This window comes from Lissotriton helveticus, chromosome 11 (genome assembly GCF_964261635.1).
Source record: "Lissotriton helveticus chromosome 11, aLisHel1.1, whole genome shotgun sequence".
Classification (NCBI taxonomy): domain Eukaryota; kingdom Metazoa; phylum Chordata; class Amphibia; order Caudata; family Salamandridae; genus Lissotriton; species Lissotriton helveticus.
Window position 1 is genome coordinate 680,069,849 of NC_136072.1, and position 20,930 is coordinate 680,090,778.

The 20,930-nt window shown below is 49.5% G+C and overlaps 1 protein-coding gene across 2 annotated transcripts in view; it reads left to right on the forward strand.

Moving 5' to 3' along the window:
• Positions 1–20,930, forward strand: part of ADD2 (adducin 2) — a 422,666-nt gene that overhangs the window by 219,730 nt on the left and 182,006 nt on the right. For both annotated transcript variants that reach the window (XM_078666540.1, XM_078666541.1), the window contains exon 6: positions 19,242–19,391. In XM_078666540.1, the coding sequence (XP_078522666.1) occupies positions 19,242–19,391 (150 nt within the window). The remainder of the gene's footprint in view (positions 1–19,241; positions 19,392–20,930) is intronic.

The window sequence follows — 20,930 nt, forward strand, 5'->3', positions numbered from 1 at the left end:
GCCGCCCCCCTAACATGTGGGGTACACCTAGACCCCGAAGTATTACCGATGTTTCAAGTAATATGCTGACAGATTACCTAGCTTCCTTGATGTCTGCCCTCAACTCTTGTCGTTCACAGGTTGCCGCCGCATTTCCAGACAATACTGAGGTGGCACCGCATGAAATTGTTCCCGGATCCATGGTCTTAATTCGCAATTTTGACCGCTCAAGTCCGCTGGAGCCTCGCTGGAAGGAGCCCCGACAGGTCCTCCTCGCCACCCGTACAGCCGGGAAGTTGGAGGGTCGCAAAGGCTGGGTGCACCTTTCGCACGTAAAGAAATTTTATGGACTGAAACCCGTCTCAAAAAACATTTCCCAGGATTCGAAGGATTGCCAAAGTACTATTCTTAAGGACTGTCCCGCAAAAGACATTGCTACAAACCCTCCCCTGTTAGAGAAAACTCCGCAACAGGAGTATAAGTTGAAACTCCGGTCTAGTAAAATAAGTCAGCCAGTTTGATTGTCTAAGTCCTCCCCTAGGTGAAACGGTTAGACTGTTTCTGACATGTATAAAATAGACCCCCATAGTGAGAGAGTTAGTCAAAACTCGATCCGATGTATCGTTTTTCTATGTTTCGTATTATTTCTCAGCATTATGATTTCCTGCACCAGTTATGCGTTTTACCTGTATTTTCTAGTTTCTCATGTAAATAAGTCTACCAATGCTACAGTAGAGCATACGTATAGTGATCTGCCTCCTCATGAACTCTCTTACCGCCTCGCTATGCGTAATAATACTTTCATCCGCATGTTACATTATTCACACCAGACCAGCAATGCCACTAATTGTTGGGTGTGTGGTCGACTCCCCCCTTTTCAGACACCGAAGGGAGTTCTGCCACTCTTTCCTTATCCGTTTTCACATAATGGTTCGTGTGGAGCATGGTCCACGTTAACGTCATCCTCAACAGATATGTCTTTTCTTAACAGTACATGTTTTCCAGACAAGCAAGGTCTCCCCCACAGAACCGGGTTAGATCTAGAAAATGAAGTGTATAATTTAGGTAATTATTCTTCGAATTTCATGGTCCTGAATGTTCAGTCTGATACTACTCCAGACTTACCTGCAATTTCAGTACTACCAGTCAAAGGCGAATTATGTGTCCGAAATAATGGTTCTACACACGTAGGACATAGTGATTGTACTACTATTGTCAAGTATAGTGACAGTAGGAAATCTATTTTCAAAGCTTCACGTCATTCTTATTTTATTTGTGGTCAGACCGCATATGTTCGTCTGCCCCTCGATTGGGAGGGAACCTGTTACATTGCCTTCCTACTGCCACCTGTTTTTCTAGCCCCACCCGACTACCATAGGAATTCCCACCTAGTACATACTAGACACAAGAGAAACCTCCCGATTGTCGATTATACTGAAACTGTTCTAGAACAATATATAGATATCAATAAAGGTGTCTTCCCTTATTTAGGTACAGTTGTGAATAGTAAACTGATACGTAGGTTAACCAGAACCCTTGAAGCAGTAGTAATTGAGACTACTTCTGCTCTAAGTAATTTAACCGAAGAACAATCCTTTATGAGAATTGTCGTGCTCCAGAATCGTCTCGTCCTTGACGTCATATTGGCCGATAGGGGCGGGGCCTGTAGAGTCATCGGATCTAGTTGCTGCATTTTCATTCCTAATAACGTGCCGTCTGTTTATTCAGCTATAACCAGACTCCATAAAATTGCCCATCTGTTACACCAAAATCCAGGCACCTGGACATGGTCCGGTTGGTTCTGGAATATAATTTCCGCCTGGGGATGGAAAGTCTTGTCCTTTCTAGGTATCGCAGTAGCGATCATATTTAGCTGCTGCCTCTGTATACAATGTGGCCCTGCGATTTGCGGCATTTGTGCTACCTCTTGTATTTCTAGTCCCAAGCCCCGTTCTAAATCCCGTTCCAAGAAAATTCGAGACGAGCAAATGATACTGTATGAAATGATAGATGGTATCATGAATATTGATGTTTCCTGAAGGAAACGTAGTGACAAGGAGGGAATGTGGAAAAGTAAATTTTGCCATGTTCTGTGTCCCTACGCGTCCTCCATCATATGTTATATGTGCATGATTAATATGCATATGTTATTCCCCGTGTTTGATTAAAGACGCAATTACAGTTGTGTCCATCTCTAGTATGCCAGTTTCCAGTTCTCGTGAATACCACGAATATCAGGCCTATGTAAAGCTACGTTGCCACGTTTCTCAGTGTGCACGTTAATGCATTGTAAAGTCCCCGTTGCTAGGCCTCAAAAGGGCCTGGACACCAGATTCAGCTCCTGTCTTCTGAGTCCTCGCTGAGGAGCGATACAGCCCCCACCTGTATCCTCGACCCTTCACTTACTTCCTGCCTCACAGTGCCCGGTTCAGCCTGGCTCTGCCTCTGAGTCTGCCAAGAGTATGTTATGATTCCAGTTATCAGTTCAGTCCTCCTCCTCTGCATTCCTAAAGCTACTGAACTGCATCAATAGTTTCCGTCATTGTCTAGCCTTTACGGCCCCATGTTAGAGAAATACTGTATTAATGGTCATTTAATATTCTTCATCACGCACTACATGTAGAATAATGCATGCTCCAGTCCTAGAGTCTGTTAGCTTTTCCCCTCCTGACTTCTAGTTTATATCAACATGTTCCCTAAACATCAGATACTAGATAGGGTTTAGGTACATGTCGCCCTGACTCTCCAGACTTCAGTCTCTGCTCCTAGCACAGAGTTCATAGCCCCCAGCTTCTCCTAGTAACACGTCATTGCCAGTTTGCGCGCACCATCAGGTTAGAGGTCCCGGCTCCTTAGGTAGCCCCCTCCACGGTTTCCGCCCCATTCATGACATATTCTGTTACGTTTGCATCACATGTCTGTGTATACGCCCTGTTACACCTCTTTTCACCCTTATCTTTCGCGACTGCTACGCGTCACGCCTCTTGCTCCACCCACTGCTACGCCTATTGCAATGTAATGCTATGTGTTTGCGTTATGTATATATGCTCATGTACTGTTATTAAAAGCTAGCTTCCCTTGTCCCGATCCTGTCCCCGGCAGCTGCCATCCTATTCCCGTTCAGGTCGTCCTGTTCCTGTCCTTATGCTATATTAAACCTGCAAAAACTCCTACTACCTCGAATCTTGACTCTTATTTATTGAGCTATCTGTTATTCATTTATGCATTCAAAAATAGGGTATTATTTATTTATTTACCCCCAGAACCAACCAGCCCCCGGAAGGAGCCCACACAGCGCACAAGCTGAAGCAAAGGGCAGGGAGGCCACACTGGCAACAGCCAAAGCGGAACCCGGAGGAAGCTTAGAAGCCAGAGGCATAACCAGCACCAGACAACCAGCTGCCCGGAGAACACACCCACAGAGTGGGCAAGACAACACCACCCAACCCACCCCCAACAGGGGAGGTGGGGCATGCCGAAAGGCATCCCACACCGGAAGCAGAACCAGGGGGAGCCCGCAGGGACGACAGGAGCGAGCCAGGACACCAGGAAAGGGACCGGGGAATCCAGGAAACACACACCAGAGGCAGTACGGAAGCCACAGCACAGCCAGCCAAAACCCGGGAGGCACAGCCAGAGGTCAAGCCGAACCAGCCACCAGCCGGCAGACCAGGAGGCAACCCCCGACACGACAACCCTCAAGGAAAGTGAAGGACACGAACCCCGCACCAACAACGCGAGCCGGAGGACGAGGCGAAGGCAACGCACCAAGCAGAGCCAGCGGGAGCCAGAAGGGACCACAGAACACCAGGGCCCCACAAAGACTGAATGAGACCAGAAGCAACCCTTGGGACAAACAGAGCGGAAACACTACCAGCCACAAGAAGGGCCAAACCAAGCTGGAGAGCTGGGGCAATGGAAGAAACCGGCAATGAACCAAACCGGTGAAGAACAGCAGGCAGGACGAGACCCAGGAGGGTATACAAGGGCACAGCCAAAACAACACAGACGTGTCAGGCCAGGACACCCCAAGAACACCCAGGGCAAGGATGCAGGGCCAAAAGAAGGCTTCCGAGGAGGAAAGGACGGAGGGGGAAACAGGCACAAGGCAAGCAACCTCAACAGAACTCCAGGTGGACCCCCAACAGAGAGAACAACAGAGGAGCAGGATACGAGATGCCAAGGACGAGGACAAAGCACCTGTGAAAAACAGCCCAGCCCAAACAGCAGGGACAGGGATCCCGGACCCCCAAGGACCCCCGGAAAAGGTAGCAAACAGGCGTACTGCCACACGAAATGCACCACTGGGGGGAGGAGAACCAGAGCAAGAAACAACGCTCCCCCAACCCCCCCACCAGCCCAAGGCGCACCACCAGCCAAAACACCAGGGCAGGAGGAGCACACACCCAGGGTGCAGGCACCCTAGGGAAAGAAAAGACCAAACCACAGACACCAGCACCAGCCGCAAAACAGGAGGGCAAATGCACTAGGCAGAAGCACCCAGCAGAAAGGGGCCGCAGCAGGAGCAACCACAGACCAAGCAGCACCACCGGTGGAACCAGGAGACAGGCGAAGCCCAACCCAAAGAAAAGGCAGAGGCCACCGAAGCAAGCCCAGCCAACAAACGCAAGCATGTGAGCAGCGGAGAGCCCAGAATGCCACAAAGATGAACCAGGGCAACCCCCAAGAAGCAAGCAGAGTGCAACAGAAGGGGAACACAAGGGCCAAACCAAGGATCCCACGGAAGCCAGGAACAATGCAACCGCAAAAGACAGCAGCCCCCAGCCCGGAAGAGACGAGCATCTGGACACGGCGGCAGCCAGCCATACCGCACGAAACAGCCCAAAGGCAGAGGACAAACACCCCAGGCCACACATAGCCAAAGCCAGGGTGGAAGAAAAGGGCACTGCACACGCAGGTGGACCCAGGTACAAACCCCAGCACCCCCAGGCCACACAGAGCTCCCCAGAACAGGAGCACACAGAAGCCAGTGCCTGGATGGGTGGGGACAAGAAAGGTAAGGCCACACCCACCCCCAAGAGAAAACTGACCACACCAAGGCATGCCCAGAGGGCACAGAGCCACAGACCGACACCGGGATGAACCCGGGACCAAGACTACATGGCCGCCGCACCCGAAGATCAGGTCCAGGATCACCAGAGCACTAACAGGAGAGCCGAAGCCGAGGGACCCAGGAGCAGGGTACAAGACCAGAAACATGCAAACCACCGCAAAACATGAGAAACAATGCCAGAAGAAAGGAGCCCCAGCAAACCCACAGAGAGCAGGAACCCACAGGGTGGCAAGGCCACAGGCCAACGGGGGGGCACAGCAGAACAACAGTCGAGAAGACCAACACACAAAACATGGATGGCACATGATGAGGGGGCGGAAGGGCGACAGGCCCCACGCCAGCCACAGGCAACACACACCCATCTCAAAGGCTGACACCACCTGGCAGTCCCAGGCAGCCACCCATCCAGGAACCAACCCACGCCTGACTTCCGAGACCAGAAGAGAGCAGGAGCAGTCAGGGTGGCATGGTTGGCGGCAGAGAAAGAACACGCAGCAGCAGTACAACCCCACCAGCAGCCGGTCACAGGAAACCAGGACAGCCAAGAGGGCAGCAACGGAGGATATTCAACCAGCAACCACCGGCTGCAGGGCCCGAGGAGACAAAAAGAGCTGCGGAGGACAGCACCAAGGCAGCTCACAGCAGGGCGCAACACCTTGGCACACAGGCCATGCAAAAGGCGGAGGAACACCCCCGGAAGACTACCTGGCCAGAGCCAGGCATCCTCGAAGGACATGACCAGAGGTGCAGAGGACAAGCCGGGCAAAGACACCAGCCGAGGGACCAAAACCAGGACAATGTAAGCCTACAGCACCCGGCATTGCCAGGCAACCACCCATCCAGGCATGAACCAGGCCTGACACTCCACAACAGTTAAAGCAGAGCACGCTGCACAGGAACCATGTGTCGGACTGCTACACAAGGACTGGTTCTGTGCAATATGTGCACAACTCACTCATGAGCACAAGTTGCATCACAGACGAACACAGTACTGTTAATGAGATCAGACGATAGCAGGTTCAGTAAGGCAGGAATGGCAGAAGGATGCAGTAAGCCAAGGTTGGACGCCAAGTCCAGAACCGAGCCCACCGAGCTCCAAGCACGCAACTGAGCACGGAGAACACACTGCGTTTCAAACAGCCTGTTGGAGTCACTCAAATGCAACTCATGGCACTATTCCTCCTACCGCCTACCAGTGCTGCGCCCCCTGCCACCACACAAAGGAAGGGACAGGTAGTCGGGCACGAAACTACATAACAGGGAGTTATGCTATAGAGATTTTGTATCGCGGACAATTACTCGAGAGTATCCTGCCGCGCAGAGTTACCGTGACCTGGCGAGGCAAAGGGGTTTAAACTGGAAGGTTAAAGAGGAAGGTTTTGAGTTGTTTTTTAAATAACCTAAAGTCATGGATGTGGCGTAATTCCAATGGAAGAGAATTCCAAGCTTTAGCTGTTTTCACAGAGAGGGACTGACCACCGATCCGCATCCTACAGAATCTGGGTGTCACAAGCGGCATTGGGAGGCTGAGCGCAGCGCCCTGCTTGGAACATAGAAAGCAAAATGCTTCATGAGGTACATTGGGTCAACACCGTGCAGGGCTCTGCACGACCTTGGCCCTACAGGATTGTAGGAAGGGGAAAAAAGGACCGCTACGTGGTACTCACCCGGAGCGGGGGCCAAGACACCACCAAGAACACGGCCCCCTCCCAACAGCTAGCCTAAAGGATCCAAGCTGGCGGTCCCATCAGAGCAGGGAACACCAGGAAACCAGCAAGCACGGTGCGTCTCCCACCCGGCCAGGCCAAAGGAAGATGCGCATGCGACCTGGAAGCAACCGGGAGGCCACGCACCAGCCGCAAAGGGCCGGGCGACAAGGGGCAGAACCGGCCACAAACAGTCCTGCAGGGCTTGCTGGCAGACAGGACCAGGATACACCCCAACCCCTCCGCACCGCCTGGCAGCCGGGCGAGGGGAGGGGAGGAGAGAAGAACCGCCACCCCTGCCCATCAACCGGCCTATTGAATAATAATTACACGGGTCACAATTTGCACCCCATGTGATTGGCTGCAAATTCAGGAATGGAGGCATGTAAGAGACAGCAGATCCCTGTCTTTGCATTCGCTTTCCCAACTTTTTATTTAAAGCAGCACATATCCATTAAAGGGTTGTTTCCCATGTGGGTAGCATTGGGTGAAAAAGGTCCCTCTGAGGCACTGAGCCAATCCCCTTACAGAAAGATGTCCCACGGTGATATCTTCCTAGGTACGAATCAATCACCACCACAACTAGGGGGTAGGGAACTGACAACTGGTTTGGGACCACAATCGCAGTCACAAACCATTGATGCTTCCCATTCTGAATTTCAAATAGGAGGCGGACACTCCATTATGTAAAAGGGCTTTTGGGCATTGTCAAAAGCCTTTATGCTCTGACAGTCCTCTGTGACCTCAAAAGGGCTTTGCACATCTGGCCCCTCACTGTTTTTGTAACAGTGTGCGCCGAGCCCTATGTTGTAGGGTGTAAATTCATTATTTCAGCAACTTACCTGGCTAGAGACTGGAGGACATATAATAATGGTCTATTACCTACCGGTAATCTTCATTACTCCGGGTCCCGTTGTCCTCGTCCCCTTCATTGACAATGTGGAGATAACCATCTCCCGGACAGAAAAAAAGACCAGAGGAATGCTGGGACCCTACCGGGAGTACATAAGCAATACTTGCCCCGCATCCTGCCTGTAAAACCAAGCCCACAGAGGAAGGCCGGCCACCGGGGAGGGAGGGAGGGAGGGGCGTATGAATGGAACGAGGACAACGGGACCCGGAGTAATGAAGATTACCGGTAAGTAATAGAGCATTACCCCCAGGTCCCTTATGTCCTGATCCCATTCATTGACAATGAGGAGAACACCAAAGCAGAAACCACACCAAATACAGCGACCCAGGGGAGCTCAGAAAGAGGGACCCGCAGGAAGCTACCGGCCAGCAGCCCAGAACAGGACAGCAGGGACACAAACAAGGACCGGAAACAGCCAAGAAAAAAACAGAAGGCCAGAGCAACAACAAGGAGGCAGCCAACCAGAGAAAAAGGAGACAGAGCAACCATGCTCAAAACCCAAAAGGACACAGCCAAGGGAAGCCACTGGACAAGACCGACTACCCTAGAACCACCAAGAAGGAACAAAGGCCCTGGCAGCCGCACAGACACAGAGCAAACCTCGGCACCCCCGGAGAAGGCCACAGAAAGAAGGCCCGGCAACAAGGCGCAGGCACAAGCACCCAGCCAACAAGGAAGGAGCCACAGCGAGAGCCCAGGAGCAGCAGAAACCCCAGGAGGCCAAAGCCTCACAGGGAAGAAGGCAGCAAACCGCATCAGAACCGGACACAAAACCCCAGTGCAGCAGGGGCAGAGGAGGCCAACCCCCAAAACAACAGCAGACCGCTGACCAAACAACAAATAGGCCAGCAAAAACCGCAAAACAAACAAAGGGAACCAAACAGGCACATCTAGGGTGGGGACAGGGCCAACTCCCACAACCCCAGAACTCCCCAAAGGGAGGGAAAAAAAACAGGCAGGGCGCAAGCCCGGGGCAACCAGGAACCCCGACAGAACCCAAACAGGAACCAACCAGGCACCAACCCGCTGAACCACAGTGGGCAGACCAGAACAAACCAGGAAGCCAGGACCGGAGCCAAGCAAACCGCTGACGTAGGAGGACCCCCCAGGCCCAACCAGCCCCCGGAAGGAGCACACACAGCGCACAAGCTGAAGCAAAGGGCAGGGAGGCCACACTGGCAACAGCCAAAGCGGAACCCGGAGGAAGCAGAGAAGCCAGAGGGAAAACCAGCACCAGACAACCAGCTGCCAGGAGAACACACCCACAGAGTGGGCAAGACAACACCACCCAACTCACCCCCAACAGGGGAGGTGGGGCATGCCGAAAGGCATCCCACACCAGAAGCAAAACCAGGGGGAGCCCGCAGGGAAGACAGGAGCGAGCCAGGACACCAGGAAAGGGACCGGAGAATGCAGGAAACACACACCAGAGGCAGTACGGAAGCCACAGCACAGCCAGCCAAAACCCGGGAGGCACAGCCAGAGGTCAAGCCGAACCAGCCACCAGCCGGCAGACCAGGAGGAACAGGAGGCAACCCCCGACACGACAACCCTCAAGGAAAGTGAAGGACACGAACCCCGCACCAACGCGAGCCGGAGGACGAGGCGAAGGCAAAGCACCAAGCAGAGCCAGCGGGAGCCAGAAGGGACCACAGAACACCAGGGCCTCACAAAGACTGAATGAGACCAGAAGCAACCCTTGGGACAAACAGAGCGGAAACACCACCAGCCAAAAGAAGGACCAAACCAAGCTGGAGAGCTGGGGCAATGGAAGCAACCGGCAATGTACCAAACCGGTGAAGAACAGCAGGCAGGACGAGACCCAGGAGGGTATACAAGGGCACAGCCAAAACAACACAGACGTGTCAGGCCAGGACACCCCAAGAACACCCAGGTCAAGGATGCAGGGCCAAAAGAAGGCTTCCAAGGAGGAAAGGACGGAGGGGGAAACAGGCACAAGGCAAGCAACCTCAACAGAACCCCAGGTGGACCCCCAACAGAGAGAACAACAGAGGAGCAGGAAACGAGATGCCAAGGACGAGGACAAAGCACCTGTGAAAAACAGCCCAGCCCAAACAGCAGGGACAGGGATCCCGGACCCCCAAGAACCCCCGGAAAAGGTAGCAAACAGGCGTACTGCCACACGAAATGCACCACTGGGGGAGGGGAACCAGAGCAAGAAACAACGCTCCCCCAACCCCCCCACCAGCCCAAGGCGCACCACCAGCCAAAACACCAGGGCAGGAGGAGCACACACCCAGGGTGCAGGCACCCTAGGGAAAGAAAAGACCAAACCACAGACACCAGCACCAGCCACAAAACAGGAGGGCAAATGCACTAGGCAGAAGCACCCAGCAGAAAGGGGCCGCAGCAGGAGCAACCACAGACCAAGCAGCACCACCGGTGGAACCAGGAGACAGGCGAAGCCCGACCCAAAGAAAAGGCAGAGGCCACCGAAGCAAGCCCAGCCAACAAACGCAAGCATGTGAGCAGCGGAGAGCCCAGAATGCCACAAAGATGAACCAGGGCAACCCCCAAGAAGCAAGCAGAGTGCAACAGAAGGGGAACACAAGGGCCAAACCAAGGATCCCACGGAAGCCAGGAACAATGCCACCGCAAATGATAGCAGCCCCCAGCCCGGAAGAGACGAGCATCTGGACACGGCGGCAGCCAGCCATACCGCACGAAACAGCCCAAAGGCAGAGGACAAACACCCCAGGCCACACATAGCCAAAGCCAGGGTGGAAGAAAAGAGCACTGCACACGCAGGTGGACCCAGGTACAAACCCCAGCACCCCCAGGCCACACAGAGCTCCCCAGAACAGGAGCACACAGAAGCCAGTGCCTGGATGGGTGGGGACAAGAAAGGTAAGGCCACACCCACCCCCAAGAGAAAACTGACCACACCAAGGCATGCCCAGAGGGCACAGAGCCACAGACCGACACCGGGATGAACCCGGGACCAAGACTACAGGGCCGCCGTACCCGAAGATCAGGTCCAGGAGCACCAGAGCACTAACAGGAGAGCCGAAGCCGAGGGACCCAGGAGAAGGGTACCAGACCAGAAACATGCAAGCCACCGCAAAACATGAGAAACAATGCCAGAAGAAAGGAGCCCCAGCAAACCCACAGAGAGCAGGAACCCACAGGGTGGCAAGGCCACAGGCCAACGGGGGGGCACAGCAGAACAACAGTCGAGAAGACCAACACACAAAACATGGATGGCACATGATGAGGGGGCGGAAGGGCGACATGCCCCACGCCAGCCACAGGCAACACGCACCCATCTCAAAGGCCGACACCACCTGGCAGTCCCAGGCAGCCACCCATCCAGGAACCAACCCACGCCTGACTTCCGAGACCAGAAGAGAGCAGGAGCAGTCAGGGTGGCATGGTTGGCGGCAGAGAAAGAACACGCAGCAGCAGCACAACCCCACCAGCAGCCGGTCACAGGAAACCAGGACAGCCAAAAGGGCAGCAACGGAGGATATTCAACCAGCAACCACCAGCTGCAGGGCCCGAGGAGACAAAAAGAGCTGCGGAGGACAGCACCAAGGCAGCACACAGCAGGGCGCAACACCCCGGCACACAGGCCATGCAAAAGGCGGAGGAACACCCCCGGAAGACTACCTGGCCAGAGCCAGGCATCCTCGAAGGACATGACCAGAGGTGCAGAGGACAAGGCGGGCAAAAAAACCAGCCGAGGGACCAAAACCAGGACAATGTAAGCCTACAGCACCCGGCATTGCCAGGCAACCACCCATCCAGGCATGAACCAGGCCTGACACTCCACAACAGTTAAAGCAGAGCACGCTGCACAGGAACCATGTGTCGGACTGCTACACAAGGACTGGTTCTGTGCAATATGTGCACAACTCACGAGCACAAGTTGCATCCCAGACGAACACAGTACTGTTAATGAGATCAGACGATAGCAGGCTCAGTAAGGCAGGAATGGCAGAAGGATGCAGTAAGCCAAGGTTGGACGCCAAGTCCAGAACCGAGCCCACCGAGCTCCAAGCACGCAACTGAGCGCGGAGAACACACTGCGTTTCAAACAGCCTGTTGGAGTCACTCAAATGCAACTCATGGCACTATTCCTCCTACCGCCTACCAGTGCTGCGCCCCCTGCCACCACACAAAGGAAGGGACAGGTAGTCGGGCACGAAACTACATAACAGGGAGTTATGCTATAGAGATTTTGTATCGCGGACAGTTACTCGAGAGTATCCTGCCGTGCAGAGTTACCGTGACCTGGCGAGGCAAAGGGGTTTGAACTGGAAGGTTAAAGAGGAAGGTTTTGAGTAGTTTTTTAAATAACCTAAAGTCATGGATGTGGCGTAATTCCAATGGAAGAGAATTCCAAGCTTTAGCTGTTTTCACAGAGAGGGACTGACCACCGATCCGCATCCTACAGAATCTGGGTGTCACAAGCGGCGTTGGGAGGCTGAGCGCAGCGCCCTGCTTGGAACATAGAAAGCAAAATGCTTCATGAGGTACATTGGGCCAAGACCGTGCAGGGCTCTGCACGGCCTTGGCCCTACGGGATTGTAGGAAGGGGAAAAAAGGACCGCTACGTGGTACTCACCCGGAGCGGGGGCCAAGACACCACCAAGAACACGGCCCCCTCCCAACAGCTAGCCTAAAGGATCCAAGCTGGCGGTCCCATCAGAGCAGGGAACACCAGGAAACCAGCAAGCATGGCCCGTCTCCCACCCGGCCAGGCCAAAGGAAGATGCGCATGCGACCTGGAAGCAACCGAGAGGCCACGCACCAGCCGCAAAGGGCCGGGCGACAAGGGGCAGAACCGGCCACAAACAGTCCTGCAGGGCTTGCTGGGAGACAGGACCAGGATACACCCCCACCCGTCCGCACAGCCAGGCAGCCGGGCGAGGGGAGGGGAGGAGAGAAGAACCGCCACCCCTGCCCAGCAGGAGCAGCACCAGCACATCCAAGTCCATTCTAAGAACATGTGGGATGCTGGGTAAGTAATGCTTATCTACTCCCGGTGGGAGGGGCAGTATTAGGGTCCCAGCATTCCTCTGGTCTTTTTTTCTGTCAGGTAGATGGTTATCTCCACATTGTCAATGAATGGGACGAGTACATAAGGGACCTGGGGGTAATGCATATGTCTGTCAAAGAGATAGGTTTGTTAAAAAATCATGAGAGCTATTAAAGTGAGTCTGTTCAGTTGTATTATCTAAAAGAAATGTCCAGGTAGCAAAACCGAGAAAAAAAGCAAAGTTCAAGGGAAATAAGCTTGGCTGCTACTGCAAACCCTCATGCAATTTTTTTTTCTAGCAGAACTACTACCTGTCACAATTGGGTCCTCTCTGTTCCAAGATCTGGGACTTCCAGAGGCCGGAACACTAGCCCACTCAGAATCAGGCAATGCACAATTTCATACACTAATCTTCTCCACCTGACTTATAATCAGGGCCATATAAATCAATCGAGAAAAGCTTGATTGATGTACCAATAGCACTAAAAACATGATTTAAAGAGTTGTGGTTATGTAAGAGGTAATAATCACCTAACCCTGTATTCATAGTCATGAATAAGAAGTGTGCAACCTTTGGTCATTATTTCATGTATTAGAAATGGCTTCCACGATACAGTCAAAATAAAGCATAGTATCAATAAACCTACAAAAAGCTTTTAACAGTATTAGTTGAAGGCAAATGTTTGTGGTACAATTTGGTTTGGGAGAAACCATTAGGGAGTAAATGTCCCTGCTTCACATAGCTCCAACCACCAGGATAAGAATTGGTCCTCTAATATTGGGCCCATGCCAGGTACCAAAGAGCAGAAGAGAAGCATGTTTATTGTCACAGCCGATGTTTGCCGTGTTATTGGAAGTGTTAGAAGCCAGTACACAACGAAAGAACCCAAACTGAGTATACAACTTAATGGGGCAAAAACACATACTATTGTTGCATGCTGATTACATAGTTTTGTTGTTAAGAGACATAGAGAGTGGGCTAACTTGATCTATAAACATATTGGAGATCTCTGGACTGCAAATTATTTGGCCAAACTCATGCTCCTTCCCGCACGATCAGAGATTGAATTGGAACATGAGACTACCTGTCCCACCAACATTCTATGGACCCAAGAATTGATCTGCCCTGTAGTACAAATATATCATGCAGAATCTGGCAGAAGTGAGTGCAGCCTGGATAGAGCCATTGGAGTGTTAATATGATCCATAAACCTCTGGAAAACACTAACACTTTCGATTTAGGGTAGAATCTTTCTAACTAAAATGATCGATTTAGGATAGCACTTTGTATATGACAATCCCCTAAGGAGGTGGGGGACTGGCAGTATCCTAGTTTGAGCTTTACTATGTAGTGGCCCATCCCCAATCGCTCACTAGATGGATGATTGATATGCCGTCACTGGACGTGTATCCAGGGCCGGACTGGGAACCACAACCCGCCCTGGCAAAGTGCTTGGCCGGCACCCCCCACTCGGGGGGGGGGGGGTTTGGAGGTGCCGCCGAGCTCTTTGCCGGTGCCGGTTTTCGGCCGATTTTGGTACAGGGCCAATTTCCAAAAACGGCCCTGGAACAAAAACGGCCCCCAGCGGCCCCAAACCGGCCCCCCACCCGTGCAACGCACCGGGGGATTGCCCGGTGCCTGCTATGGCCCTTCCGGCCCTGGGTGTATCATCTCACACCCCATTCTGATTCCACTAGAGTGGGGCATTCTTAGTTAAAAAAAAAAAGCTGCAAGGAATAAATTCCCATGGTTAGAGTAGCCAAACATTGCTGGGACCTGCACTGGTGCAGAGATCAAGAGCTGACTGTGTACCCCCTGGGATTACTTGGCTGGGATAACTTGTCCAGAAGATTTATGCAAAGAAGGCACCCTTCCTTTTAAGAGCTGCAAGCTGAATCAGCACTGTTAGAGGCTCAATTCCTTACCTATTGGAAAATGACTGGTGAGTTACTAAAGATTTGTAGAAAAGGGAATAGAGAGCCCCTGCAACCTAAACGTTATCCAACGTCATCACAATGAGGACAGGGAAGAAAACAGTAAATCATTATGGTAAAGGACTACTAGAGAAGAACAGCGACTGATACCACTGTGGGGAACATGGGAGACAGCCATAGGAAAAGACATTGATTGGGATCTAATATTGAAACATGCAACAAATTTCATACCCCCAAGAATTGTGAAAATATATGCAGGCCCCAATTATGCAATCCGGAGGTGCAATCAAGAGCAAGCAGGGTTCCCCTGCATGATTTGGAAGTGTCTAGTAATCGATATTGGGCAATAGTGAAAGTGATAGTACCTGAAGAAGAGAGGACCTCCTAAAGCTAGAAAGGGGCCTTCTGGGCTAGATGTAAGGACGATGGAAGAGAAAAGTAGGGATCAAATTCGGAGACCTCTTGCTCATACTTGCTAAACTAACTATTACCATAAAATGGAAAACCACGACCACACCCAGAATAAAAGAATCGAGTCAAAAGATGACAGGATGAGTTTAGGACCATCTTTATTATGCATAAGTAAAGGAGCAGTGTTAAAGCTGATCCAGGCCTGAGATGAACTGGTGTTATCTTCCCACAATGCCCTAAGTGAAGCCCCACTGGCTAATAGTAACAATAAACTGTCAGACACTGTTACAACAGGAACGTGTGACTGTTGTCATGTGTACACGTGGCTATCCCTAGCATCCGAATGTTGCTCAACTAGAGAACGTGAAACTGATGACCATACAGGGGACAGACTGGTGATTAGCTACAGGACCCACAATGGATAACCCAGATGAACTGAGTAGGAAGTGTACATCAAAGCAGGAGACCAGTTCTCAACCGTAAAGTTAATAACTTGTAGTTTGAACGTCCATGTTTTAGAACATGAAAGACATGAGAATGTGAAATAGCATATAATGAAGCTCATAATACCATAGAGACTGGACAAAGGGCCAGATGTACGACCGTGTTTTGCGCTCGCATACTGGAAATCGGGCCGTTTGCGACTTCAAAATTGGTCTGTCCCATGTACAAACCCTATTTTGCGAGTTGGTAACCAATTACCGACTTGCAAAATAGTGTTTGCGACTCACTATTAAGAAGTGGCGTTCCAAGGGCTTCCCTTCCTAATAGCGACTTGCACATCATTGTACGATCGTTTTGTAACTGCAATTGCAGTTGCAAAACACTTGCATTTTACCTTCTCCTTGAGACCCCTTTCCCCTTGCGAATGGATGCGAAAATATTTTTTAAGAGCAGGCAGTGGTCTCACGGACCACTGCCTACTCATAAAAAATGAAACAGAAACGTTTCATTTTTCTTTTTAAATGCATCCCGTTTTGATTTAAGGAAAACAGGGTTACATTTACAAAAAAACGCTTGATTTAAAAAGCAGTCACAGACATGGTGGTCTGCTGACACCAGCAGGCCACCATCCCTGGGAGTGCTAGCCATTCCGAATGGGGTCGCAAATTGCATCTGCCTCATGAATATTAATGAGGCATGCAATTAGCGACCCCATTAGGATTCACAAACAGTGTCTGAGACACTGTTGTACATTCCTATTTGCGAGTTGCAAAATGACGCAATTTGCGACTCACAAATTGGTAGGGTGATACATCTGGCCCAAAGTCCGTAATTGATAAAAACAAGGATTGAGGTACTGCTGTGACAATTTGATATTTACCTACACCAGAATATGTAAAAGGAGACGTAAAATGTAATTAAAACGTAAAAATTCATAATTATAAATATTCAAAACATATACATCTTGTCATTCCTCAGTTGTATTATCAAAAGCAATTTCCTTGGATCAGATATCATTGATCAAGCATCTAATTTGAATATTTGTGTCAAGCTCAAAACAAATGTTTAATTCACGAAGGAAAATATGTGAACATTTGTTAAAGTATATGATAGAACAGATGCTTATGACACAGTAAACATATAAAAAGGACAAGTATATTGGATGGCCAATATCGAATCGCAAAAGGGAGTCAGAAAACAGAATGATATTCCCATCTGGTCTGTCTTATTACTGCAGTCTCATGACACAAACAAGATAATTTTATTTACTCTTTGCGCAGGGTGGCTGTTATCTACTTTATTACTATTTCCATTTAAACAAATTTCCGATATTTGTCCTGAGCGCATTACTTGGCAATTTTCAGGATAAACTAAGATTGTCGCTCCTTCCACATTAATGCTCATGGCATGTTCAGAATTTTCACTCAACAATATGCAATGCCTTTGAGGGCAGTTAAAGAACTGATTAGGACTGTGCAATACACACACAGTACTTGTGAGATAGTACCGCTCTCTATAGGCCATGCAACATACTTGCCTCGGATTTTGATTATATGGTTTTCGTTACACTTTTACCACTGGACTTTGATGGAATTTGATGTATTTCATAACCCAATCTTTGTGATTTCTCGTAGGATTAATTCGACATTGACACTCTGCTCTAACCCATTCGAAAATTACAAGATAATGCATAATGCATATTCAGGGTAAACTAAACATAATTATCTGCTTCCACCAGGTAATATCATGTGTGGGAGCAGAGACTGCAGTTTGGTAATTGCTTTACCTGATATGGCAATGTTTTAAAGTCCAAACTGGGGGGGTCGATTAGGTTAGCGGATTTTCCGCATCCTCCGGGCCGGCGGAAGCCACCGCCGGCCCGGAGGATGCGGAAAATCCGCTGCGGACCAACCAAAGACCCACCGCCAAATTAGGATGGCTGGTGGGTCTTGGTTTCAGTCCACCGCTTTTCCTCCACGGTCGGCTTACAACCGCGGCGGAAAAGCTCTAACATGTCTGGAGGTGTCTATCAGACACCGCCAGGCATATTAGGATGTCTGGAGTACTATGCCTTTCCACGGCGGCATTTCCGCCGTGGAAAGGCATACGGACTTTTGTTTGGGGGCCCATTGCGGGCCCCCAGGGGTGAAGGAGGGGTGGGGGGTGCACATGGGGGGTACCTATGGTACCCCACTGCCTTTGTGTGCACAAAGCGGCAGGCACCGCGCGGTGCCTGCCGCTTTGTGCATGCAAATGCACTGCTTACATTTTTAACATTGCGGCGGATGCTGCTTCAAGCCGCACCCGCCGCAATGTTAAAAATAAAGGATGTGACCGCCAGGGTGGCGGTCACATCCTAATTGCACAGGAGGGAACGCCGCAGCACATGCGGACGTTCCCTCCTACTCAGGGCTCGCGGACGGACGCAAGTCCGTCCGCGATCGTAATGTGCCCCTTAGTAGGCATAGTGAGCAAAAGAACGATGGATTAAACCCTGATCTGTGACTGGGGGTGAGTGGTTGAAAACTTTCAGCACTCCGTCCATCATCTATTGTGTTTGCTATGTTTGCGCTAAGTGGCCATGGGTATGCCCAGACGTGGGTCTCTTGCTCGCTGTGCCACTGGATTCAAGTGAGCTTGGCTAATGGGGAGTGATACCCCGGAACTGGTCCCAGGATACTTGTTTCTTGTCCCAGGATGCTTGTTTCTGGCCCCAGGGAGGACCTGGCCTGGAAGTTCGAGCTGGAATGTTCCCATGAGGAGAAGGGTCAAGGCTGATTTGCATATGGCTGGGTCCAAACTGGGGAGGCATAGTGCGCAAAAAAACGATGGATTAAACCCAGATCTGTGACTGAGGGTGAGGGGTTGAAAAGTATCAGCACTCCGTCCATCATCTTGTTGTGTTTGCAAGGTTTTAAAGTCCATCAGACAATGAACTGTAGAACGCAAATTTGTACGCTTTGAAAATGTTGTGCAAACTGTAGATATGTTGTGCATAGATTTGACTTGTTATTTTTTTGTTTTCTCCAGCTATTATTACGTGCATTAATAATTTGGTAGGTAGTTTTTTCTCTGTGGTTCATGATTGCATAGGAGCTATTGTGAATATTTGTTCTCAAAATTGTTGTCTCACTGAATGTGCTACTTTGTTAAAGCTAGCGGCACAAAGTCTACATTTCAAAGTTGGAAATATACTCCCCATAGGGCTCTGTGTTCTGAGTGGATTTCCTACTTTTAGGACATTCAAAGACATTCCTAGGAGGCAAACCTAACACTGATACCAGTATATACTTTCAGGAATATGTGTATATATAAAATATATATATATATATATATATATATATATATATATATATATATATATATATATATATATATATATATATATATATATATATATATATATAATCATTTTTTTTCCAGTATGTATTATCCCCTTTCTTAATTGAATGTATATGTGTTCACTGGGTTCTCATCTCTTGACATATGAGCTACTCATTCTAGATAAATGTAGAGCTGGATGGTAATCAAAATCCATTGATTTATGACAGAAAATGCTTCACCTGGCGGATAATCCACTGAATTAATTTCTTTCACTACAGGAATAGTTTAGTGGATGAAATTCAGGTGACAGATTCTCCCTCAGAATGTGAGAGGTGTCCTCCAGAAATCAGGCTTTTTCATTAGAAGGCTTTAGTGATCTCAACTTGAGCTAAAACCTCCTCCTCTGACATAATTATTGATAATTTTATTTATGTGGATTTTATTTCATCACAGGTAAAGGTAAACATTTTGGGAGAAGTGGTGGAAAAGGGAAGTACCAATTTCGATGCAGATGCTTCGGGATTCAGCCTGCACTCAGCTATATACGCAGCCAGACCCGATGTGAAGTGTATCATCCACTTACACACTCCTGCTACTGCAGCCGTAAGAATTTATTCTATTTTGTATTTGCTTCCATAGCCACTGGGCAAGTATTTAGGGAATGATCGCTTTAATGATTGGACTATAAAATGCATTTCTCCTAGAGAAAGGTTCATTTTTCAGAATGTGATTGTAGATAGTTTTTCTTAGTAAGACTACCTTTGGATCCACATGCTATAACAATATATGAGCTAGTTCCAAGCATAGTGATGGGCCAGCTTGTAAAATACTGCACATTGTATTTAATTTTGTAGTACAATACACTGCAGAGGAATGTATAACTCCTCTAATATGAATGTTCTAACATTTGTTCAAATTCATTTTATTCAGTGTTCTTTATAGTTTCTCAGGTTCAGATTCTGATGCCCAGAAGGGGGTAGTTGTTTGCATTTGTGCAGTCTATAACCAGTTGAATAACTTCAAGGCTGTTACCATGGCCAGCCAGGACCAGGCAGTGTCTGTGTTTTTCTGTGTACTTTCAGTAGCTGTGGTGGTGCTCAAGTATGAGGGCAGGACAAAAATGAGCTGAGCATGGGCCCCATCTAGCTTCTCAAGAGAGAGACGCCACAGGCCTAAGGAGACCTTTAGGCACACCCTTTTATCCCCCAGTAACTCCACCCCAAACTTATTGATGCCCCAGTTGTCTGTAGTTCCTGAGACAGACAGAGGTGTATGAAGGATTACCGGGGTACTCATAATGAAGCCATAGCTCTGATATTGTTACCAAAAGTGTCTCTGCCCCTTCTAAGTCCAAAAACATATATTCTAACTTTTTCTAATTTATTCTCAGTGTGGCAGCATGGCGTAAGCTAGCTCATATGCCACTTTCAAGAAAGCACTTTTGGACCATGACTGCATCCTCATATTTTGAAGTGCCATATCTGAGAATATTTGTTTTGATGCCCATCAAAGAAGACCTCTCCCTTGTCTTTCACTATCTTCAGGATGCCTTATCTGTACTTATCATCTGAAATCCTATTGTTTGTTGGTAGAGCAAGACATGCCACATTGTGTTGTGACACTGTAACTTTCACATGGAGATGTAGCAACACCAGCTCCCTCTGGGCAAGTAATAATCTCAGTTCTTCATCCTCCTACCACTCTGGCTGGCTCTGAATTCTTAAGTGGTACCTTCTCATAGTGTTCTTCAGCTGACCTGCTCAGTTATTTGTTCTTTTATATAGCGTACCCTAGACCCAATGGGTGTCGGAGCGCTTTACAGAGTTTCAGATTTTTTAAAGTTTTTAGGATGAAGATCATCCAGAATGCCTTGTTGCCCTTTGCAATGTCTGGAAGACAATACCCTTGTAACAAAATTACAGACTGAAATGTAGTAGATGGAGTTCATTTCGAAATTTTCACTTCGCAAATTTGTGGAACAGAAGCATTCATAGAACAAGATACCTTCCATTACATTAGTCCAGAGACAACAGAAAAAGTCATTCGTATTAACGGCATCGACTGTGGTTCTGTGAGAGGCCTCTGCAGTTCAACTCTATTATCTTTTTCCCTATACTTATAATTTTTTCCCTCAAGAGCCAC